This window comes from Panulirus ornatus, chromosome 22 (genome assembly GCF_036320965.1).
Source record: "Panulirus ornatus isolate Po-2019 chromosome 22, ASM3632096v1, whole genome shotgun sequence".
NCBI classification, from domain to species: domain Eukaryota; kingdom Metazoa; phylum Arthropoda; class Malacostraca; order Decapoda; family Palinuridae; genus Panulirus; species Panulirus ornatus.
In genome coordinates this window covers 10,449,852-10,459,487 of record NC_092245.1, presented here as the reverse complement: position 1 = coordinate 10,459,487, position 9,636 = coordinate 10,449,852, and the positions used below count along the sequence as shown (strand labels likewise).

At 42.2% G+C, this 9,636-nt stretch overlaps 1 protein-coding gene across 4 annotated transcripts in view; it reads right to left on the bottom strand.

Moving 5' to 3' along the window:
- Nucleotides 1-500: 500 nt before the first annotated feature.
- Nucleotides 501-9,636, bottom strand: part of LOC139756538 (exosome complex component RRP40-like) — a 43,741-nt gene continuing 34,605 nt past the window's right edge. For 3 of the 4 annotated variants that reach the window (XM_071676093.1, XM_071676094.1, XM_071676095.1), the window contains 2 exons: nt 9,088-9,174; nt 501-1,032 (listed from right to left, as the gene is read on the bottom strand). In XM_071676093.1, coding sequence (XP_071532194.1) covers nt 814-1,032; nt 9,088-9,174 — 306 coding nt within the window. In that variant the 3' untranslated portion in view covers nt 501-813. The remainder of the gene's footprint in view (nt 1,033-9,087; nt 9,175-9,636) is intronic. The other variant, XM_071676091.1, reaches the window with a different exon arrangement.

Here is a 9,636-nt window from a genome sequence, read left to right as displayed (position 1 = left end):
TATTCGAAATACTAAGTACTCGAATACCCTTCGTCTCACAATGGTGAGCAACGGGGTCTATCGGTTGTTTCCGAACAGAACACATAACCAGCTGATAGCGTTTTACCGAACCTGACTGTACAACGCTATCAGCTGGTTATGTGTTCTGTTCGGAAACGACCGACAGACCCCGTTGCTCACCATTGTGAGACGAAGGGTATTCGAGTACTTAGTATTTCGAATAGTTGTTTCCTATTATACAGTCCCTTAGCCTAGCGGTTAGCATGCCTGCCTCTTGCACAAGGGGTCCCAGTTTCGATCCTGGCTGTTGGAGGTTTGTATGTTCTATGAAGGTACGCGTTCATATACACTTTATTCGTATATATACACACACATATATATATATATATATATATATATATATATATATATATATATATATATATATATATATCAGGGTAGATACAAGAAAGAAATGTCAAAAGTTCTACAAAATTACTAAAAAGGAAAAAAAAAAGAGATTTAACAATGAAGCTATATTTAAACATAATGATAACTATAACAGTGGTTGAGTCTGACAGATCAACATAGTCGGCCGACGGCTGCCCAGCACCCTCCGCCCACTCAATAAAAACAACAACAACAATAACAGCAACAAGATAACAAAACCCCATTCTACTGTGTTAGTGTATACAGCCTGAGATGATATGCATTTGTTTTTGTTTTTTTTTTCATCTTAATCATATAAAAATAAACTTGATCACTGAAATCACAGTTAATTTCTGTGAAATACACAAAACTAGATAAAGATTACGCAATGATGTTGGTGATGATCTAGAGGTCATGAGATGAGACAGGCACCATGGTCAGGGTGTAGCGGAAGCCCTGGTTATCCGTCACATTGTACACCACAGTCATGATCACCTGACTGGGAAGCAACACCGACCAAGATCCGAAGACGTCTCCGTTGGCCAGCTTGACCTCCACCCGGTTCTGGAAGTTTCCAGTGTCTGGGTCCGACACTTCATAAGCAAACTCGTACAGTACGACGGGCTGCAGGACAAACTACTGTTCAGTTAAATGACAATGGCTAACACTAGGCAGGTAGATGGACTGTAATAACTTGCCGATAACTATGTTTTATTCTAATGTGATGAACTACATCACAACAAACTGGGAAATTATCCTCCTAAGTTTCTGCACCGATGCGTGATATCACGTGAAGATGAGAACACGTGGTGTGGCTGTGCACCTGATACTATCACAAGAAGCGACCTAACCTAACCTAACCCCCGTAGGTCTGTACCACTACAAGAGACAGCTAACTCTATGCCGCTTCAGTCGACTATAATCTTTTGGTATAATAGAGACAAGTGGTTAAAGTATGGTAGCCTATGTATTAGTGTAAAGCCTTAGCCACGGAGCGACAGGTATGTGAAATGACCCATCTGCTCTCCTGTAGCCACATGTATGATGCACCGCCTTTTGACCTTACCCAAGATACCTGCCACACCAAAAGTAATCATCTACAGGAGAAATGCGTCAACGAGATTCCGTAAATAATACGAAATGTACGTCAAGAAACGTGCTAATGTTAACACTAAATGCACGTCAAGAAACGTGCTATCAAACTAAATGTACGTCAAGAAACGTGCTAATGTTAACACTAAATGCATCAAGAAACGTGCTATCACACTAAATGTACGTCAAGAAACGTGCTAATGTTAACACTAAATGCATCAAGAAACGTGCTATCACACTAAATGTACGTCAAGAAACGTGCTAACATACTAAATCAAATTATACTAGACTACTTTCTGAGGCATTTCATACCACAAGTACATAACCTGATACCTGACCAGCAGGTAACATTACGTCTGCAACATTAACTATGTACATATGTCTCTAACACCATTTTTTTTTTTTTTTTTTTTTTTTTTTTTTTATACTTTGTCGCTGTCTCCCGCGTTTGCGAGGTAGCGCAAGGAAACAGACGAAAGAAATGGCCCAACCCCCCCCCCCCCCATACACATGTACATACACACGTCCACACACGCAAATATACATACCTACACAGCTTTCCATGGTTTACCCCAGACGCTTCACATGCCTTGCTTCAATCCACTGACAGCACGTCAACCCCTGTATACCACATGACTCCAATTCACTCTATTTCTTGCCCTCCTTTCACCCTCCTGCATGTTCAGGCCCCGATCACACAAAATCTTTTTCACTCCATCTTTCCACCTCCAATTTGGTCTCCCTCTTCTCCTCGTTCCCTCCACCTCCGACACATATATCCTCTTGGTCAATCTCTCCTCACTCATTCTCTCCATGTGCCCAAACCATTTCAAAACACCCTCTTCTGCTCTCTCAACCACGCTCTTTTTATTTCCACACATCTCTCTTACCCTTACGTTACTTACTCGATCAAACCACCTCACACCACACATTGTCCTCAAACATCTCATTTCCAGCACATCCATCCTCCTGCGCACATCTCTATCCATAGCCCACGCCTCGCAACCATACAACATTGTTGGAACCACTATTCCCTCAAACATACCCATTTTTGCTTTCCGAGATAGTGTTCTCGACTTCCACACATTTTTCAAGGCTCCCAAAATTTTCGCCCCCTCCCCCACCCTATGATCCACTTCCGCTTCCATGGTTCCATCCGCTGACAGATCCACTCCCAGATATCTAAAACACTTCACTTCCTCCAGTTTTTCTCCATTCAAACTCACCTCCCAATTGACTTGACCCTCACCCCTACTGTACCTAATAACCTTGCTCTTATTCACATTTACTCTCAACTTTCTTCTTCCACACACTTTACCAAACTCAGTCACCAGCTTCTGCAGTTTCTCACATGAATCAGCCACCAGCGCTGTATCATCAGCGAACAACAACTGACTCACTTCCCAAGCTCTCTCATCCCCAACAGACTTCATACTTGCCCCTCTTTCCAGGACTCTTGCATTTACCTCCCTTACAACCCCATCCATAAACAAATTAAACAACCATGGAGACATCACACACCCCTGCCGCAAACCTACATTCACTGAGAACCAATCACTTTCCTCTCTTCCTACACGTACACATGCCTTACATCCTCGATAAAAACTTTTCACTGCTTCTAACAACTTGCCTCCCACACCATATATTCTTAATACCTTCCACAGAGCATCTCTATCAACTCTATCATATGCCTTCTCCAGATCCATAAATGCTACATACAAATCCATTTGCTTTTCTAAGTATTTCTCACATACATTCTTCAAAGCAAACACCTGATCCACACATCCTCTACCACTTCTGAAACCACACTGCTCTTCCCCAATCTGATGCTCTGTACATGCCTTCACCCTCTCAATCAATACCCTCCCATATAATTTACCAGGAATACTCAACAAACTTATACCTCTGTAATTTGAGCACTCACTCTTATCCCCTTTGCCTTTGTACAATGGCACTATGCACGCATTCCGCCAATCCTCAGGCACCTCACCATGAGTCATACATACATTAAATAACCTTACCAACCAGTCAACAATACAGTCACCCCCTTTCTTAATAAATTCCACTGCAATACCATCCAAACCTGCTGCCTTGCCGGCTTTCATCTTCCGCAAAGCTTTTACTACCTCTTCTCTGTTTACCAAATCATTTTCCCTAACCCTCTCACTTTGCACACCACCTCGACCAAAACACCCTATATCTGCCACTCTGTCATCAGACACATTCAACAAACCTTCAAAATACTCATTCCATCTCCTTCTCACATCACCGCTACTTGTTATCACCTCCCCATTTACGCCCTTCACTGAAGTTCCCATTTGCTCCCTTGTCTTACGCACCCTATTTACCTCCTTCCAGAACATCTTTTTATTTTCCCTAAAATTTACTGATAGTCTCTCACCCCAACTCTCATTTGCCCTTTTTTTCACCTCTTGCACCTTTCTCTTGACCTCCTGTCTCTTTCTTTTATACTTCTCCCACTCAATTGCATATGTTTGTAACATTGTCTGTACATAAAGGTTTATATATATATATATATATATATATATATATATATATATATATATATATATATATATATATATATATATATATATATATACGAACAAAGTGCATATGCACGCGCACTTTCATAGTACATACAAACCTCCAACAGCCAGGATCGAACCCGGGACCCCTGCATGTTCATATGTAATAATATATACATATAAATATATATAAATATATATATATAATATATATATATATATATATATATATATATATATATATATATATATATATATATATATATATATATTTCTTTTCTTTCTTTTAAACTATTCGCCATTTCCCGCGTTAGCGAGGTAGCGTTAAGAGCAGAGGACTGGGCCTTTTTTGGAATACCCTCACCTGGCCCCCTCTGTTCCTTATTTTGGAAAAAAAAAAAAAAAAAAAAGGTAGCGCAAGGAAACAGACGTAAAAATGGCCCAACCCACCTACATGCACATGTATATACGTATACGTCCACACACGCACATATACATACCTATACATCTCAACGTATATATATATATATATATATATATATATATATATATATATATATATATATATATGATAGAGTTGATAGAGATGCTCTGTGGAAGGTATTAAGAATATATGGTGTGGGAGGCAAGTTGTTAGAAGCAGTGAAAAGTTTTTATCGAGGATGTAAGGCATGTGTACGTGTAGGAAGAGAGGAAAGTGATTGGTTCTCAGTGAATGTAGGTTTGCGGCAGAGGTGTGTGATGTCTCCATGGCTGTTTAATTTGTTTATGGATGGGGTTGTTAGGGAGGTGAATGCAAGAGTTTTGGAAAGAGGGGCAAGTATGAAGTCTGTTGGGGATGAGAGAGCTTGGGAAGTGAGTCAGTTGTTGTTCGCTGATGATACAGCGCTGGTGGCTGATTCATGTGAGAAACTGCAGAAGCTGGTGACTGAGTTTGGTAAAGTGTATGAAAGAAGAAAGTTAAGAGTAAATGTGAATAAGAGCAAGGTAATTAGGTACAGTAGGGTTGAGGGTCAAGTCATTTGGGAGGTAAGTTTGAATGGAGAAAAACTGGAGGAAGTAAAGTGTTTTAGATATCTGGGAGTGGATCTGGCAGCGGATGGAACCATGGAAGCGGAAGTGGATCATAGGGTGGGGGAGGGGGCGAAAATCCTGGGAGCCTTGAAGAATGTGTGGAAGTCGAGAACATTATCTCGGAAAGCAAAAATGGGTATGTTTAAAGGAATAGTGGTTCCAACAATGTTGTATGGTTGCGAGGCGTGGGCTATGGATAGAGTTGTGCGCAGGAGGATGGATGTGCTGGAAATGAGATGTTTGAGGACAATGTGTGGTGTGAGGTGGTTTGATCGAGTAAGTAACGTAAGGGTAAGAGAGATGTGTGGAAATAAAAAGAGCGTGGTTGAGAGAGCAGAAGAGGGTGTTTTGAAATGGTTTGGGCACATGGAGAGAATGAGTGAGGAAAGATTGACCAAGAGGATATATGTGTCGGAGGTGGAGGGAACGAGGAGAAGAGGGAGACCAAATTGGAGGTGGAAAGATGGAGTGAAAAAGATTTTGTGTGATCGGGGCCTGAACATGCAGGAGGGTGAAAGGAGGGCAAGGAATAGAGTGAATTGGAGCGATGTGGTATACCGGGGTTGACGTGCTGTCAGTGGATTGAATCGGGGCATGTGAAGCGTCTGGGGTAAATTATGGAAAGCTGTGTAGGTATGTATATTTGCGTGTGTGGACGTATGTATATACATGTGTATGGGGGTGGGTTGGACCATTTCTTTCGTCTGTTTCCTTGCGCTACCTCGCAAACGCGGGAGACAGCGACAAAGCAAAAAAAAAAAAAAAAAAAAAAAAAAAAAATATATATATTTATTTTATTTATTTATTTTGCTTTGTCGCTGTCTCCCGCGTTTGCGAGGTAGCGCAAGGAAACAGACGAAAGAAATGGCCCAACCCACCCCCATACACAATGTATACACACACACACGTCCACACACGCAAATATACATACCTATACATCTCAATGTACACATATATATGCATACACAGAAACACATATATACCCATGCACACAATTCACACTGTCTGCCCCCATTCACTCCCATCGCCACCTCGCCACACATGGAATACCATCCCCCTCCCCCCTCATGTGTGCGAGGTAGCACTAGGAAAAGACAATAAAGGCCCCATTCGTTCACACTCAGTCTCTAGCTGCCACGCAATAATGCCCGAAACCACAGCTCCCTTTCCACATCCAGGCCCCACACAACTTTCCATGGTTTACCCCAGACGCTTCACATGCCCTGATTCAATCCACTGACAGCACGTCAACCCCGGTATACCACATCGATCCAATTCACTCTATTCCTTGCCCTCCTTTCACCCTCCCGCATGTTCAGGCCCCGATCACACAAAATCTTTTTCACTCCATCTTTCCACCTCCAATTTGGTCTCCCACTTCTCGTTCCCTCCACCTCCGACACATATATCCTCTTGGTCAATCTTTCCTCACTCATTCTCTCCATGTGCCCAAACCATTTCAAAACACCCTCTTCTGCTCTCTCAACCACGCTCTTTTTATTTCCACACATCTCTCTTACCCTTACATTACTTACTCGATCAAACCACCTCACACCACACATTGTCCTCAAACATCTCATTTCCAGCACATCCACCCTACTGCGCACAACTCTATCCATAGCCCACGCCTCGCAACCATACAACATTGTTGGAACCACTATTCCTTCAAACATACCCATTTTTGCTTTCCGAGATAATGTTCTCGACTTCCACACATTCTTCAAGGCTCCCAGGATCCCCCCCCCCCCTCCCCCACCCTATGATTCACTTCCGCTTCCATGGTTCCATCTGCTGCCAGATCCACTCCCAGATATCTAAAACACTTTACTTCCTCCAGTTTTTCTCCATTCAAACTAACCTCCCAATTGACTTGACCCTCCACCCTACTGTACCTAATAACCTTGCTCTTATTCACATTTACTCTTAACTTTCTTCTTTCACACACTTTACCAAACTCAGTCACCAGCTTCTGCAGTTTCTCACATGAATCAGCCACCAGCGCTGTATCATCAGCGAACAACAACTGACTCACTTCCCAAGCTCTCTCATCCACAACAGACTTCATACTTGCCCCTCTTTCCAAAACTCTTGCATTCACCTCCCTAACAACCCCATCCATAAACAAATTAAACAACCATGGAGACATCACACACCCCTGCAGCAAACCTACATTCACTGAGAACCAATCACTTTCCTCTCTTCCTACACGTACACATGCCTTACATCCTCGATAAAAACTTTTCACTGCTTCTAACAACTTGCCTCCCACACCATATATTCTTAATACCTTCCACAGAGCATCTCTATCAACTCTATCATATGCCTTCTCCAGATCCATAAATGCTACATACAAATCCATTTGCTTTTCTAAGTATTTCTCACATACATTCTTCAAAGCAAACACCTGATCCACACATCCTCTACCACTTATATATATATATATATATATATATATATATATATATATATATATATATATATATATATATATATGCTTTCCGAGATAATGTTCTCGACTTCCACACGTCGACCCCGGTATACCACATCGTTCCAATTCACTCTATTCCTTGCACGCCTTTCACCCTCCAGCATATTCAGACCCCGATCGCTCAAAATCTTTTTCACTCCATCTTTCCACCTCCAATTTGGTCTCCCATTTCTCCTCGTTCCCTCCACCTCTGACACATATATCCTCTTTGTCAATCTTTCCTCACTCATTCTCTCCATGTGACCAAAACATTTCAAAACACCCTCTTCTGCTCTCTCAACCAGACTCTTTTTATTACCATACATCTCTCTTACCCTTTCATTACTTACTCGATCAAACCACCTCACACCACATTGTCCTCAAACATCTCATTTCTAACACATCCACCCTCCTCTGCACAACTCTATCTATAGCCCACGCCTTGCAACCATATAACATTGTTGGAACCACTATTCCTTCAAACATACCCATTCTTGCTTTCTGGGATAATGTTCTCGCCTTCCACACATTTTTCAACGCTCCCAGAACTTTCGCCCCCTCCCCCACCCAGTGACTCACTTCCGCTTCCCTGGTTCCATCCGCTGCCTAATCCACTCCCAGATATGTAACATTATGTATGTTTATTTATGTGTGTAACATTACAAGTTTCACTTGACCCAACCAGCAGTGTCAGGGTTCCTCTCTACTTCGGCTTATCATGAGGTTTGTGCATGACTTGGTAATGTGCCACACTTACTATGGTGACCGTTTGAGATTGGCTGGCGCTCAGTGTCACGATATAGTGTGGCTGCAACACTGGGGTGGGTTAATGAATGTATGAGTGAAACTGTTGATGAGTGATGATTATTCATATGGTGAGGAACATGATACTGAACATATGTCACCTGCACGACCTGAACACTGTACAAAGTCCTCGACATTTCTAAAAATGCATATTTTTGAAAGCTGTCAAACAACAGGTTAGGTATGGAGGGTGTGGGCAGATCCTGGAGGCTGGTGCAGCTCTGGCCTGTGACCATCAATTGCTTCACCACATACTGCACTAAAATCTGACCCATGACATTCCCATAATGCCTCCAAACTGAAGAGAGTTCTTAAATACCGTACTGGTGACGGGACGCAACACAAGAACATTTGCACAATGAACACACACGTTCCAAATTGTAGCAGACCGATCAGGTGCTAAACGCTAAGCTTACCTGCTCTACAAAAGCTCTTTTCACACTAGAAGAATAAGAAATAAATAAGGTTGATTTGTAGGTACTGAGTGATAATGAGTTTAATATCATAAGAAAGTCCCCACCCTTCACCTTCACCAAAGGTATTAACTAACCATAATTTGTACAACTACTGATTCTTATCTAGCAATAGTGTAAAGGTAGCATATCCCTCAACCTTTGACTCTTACTACTAACACATCACTAGGAAAACAGCAAGGCACAAGCTACGTAAGGGTTAAATATGTAAATATAGGAAGGTTGTGTAGTAACCACTGACCTTGTCAATGTCAGCTGAGTACGGCAACACATCCCCGGGCACGGGCCAACCCAGCACCCCGACCATCATGAACATCACAACCAATACCTGCCGGTGAAACACTGGTGAGCTACACTTAACATCTTACCCAACATCTGCTTGGTGTTACGTCTTCAAAATGAGCATCAATAAAAACAAAGGAGCTTTGTAAGACAACACTGCCATACCAGTTTTTGTCTCGCCTCTACACCATACACAGGTGATGGTGAGAACCCTTTGCTTCCTCACTATACCATACACAGGTGATGGTGAGAACACTACGCTTCCTCACTATACCATACACTGGTGATGGTGAGAACCCTTCACTTCCCCACTATACCATACACAGGTGATGGTGAGAACAATACACATCCTCACTATACCATACACTGGTGATGGTGAGAACCCTACACTTCCTCACTATACCATACACTGGTGATGGTGAGCCACACACTTCCTCACTATACCGTACACAGATGATGGTGAGAACTCTACACTTCCTCACTATACCATACAGAGGTGATGGTGAAA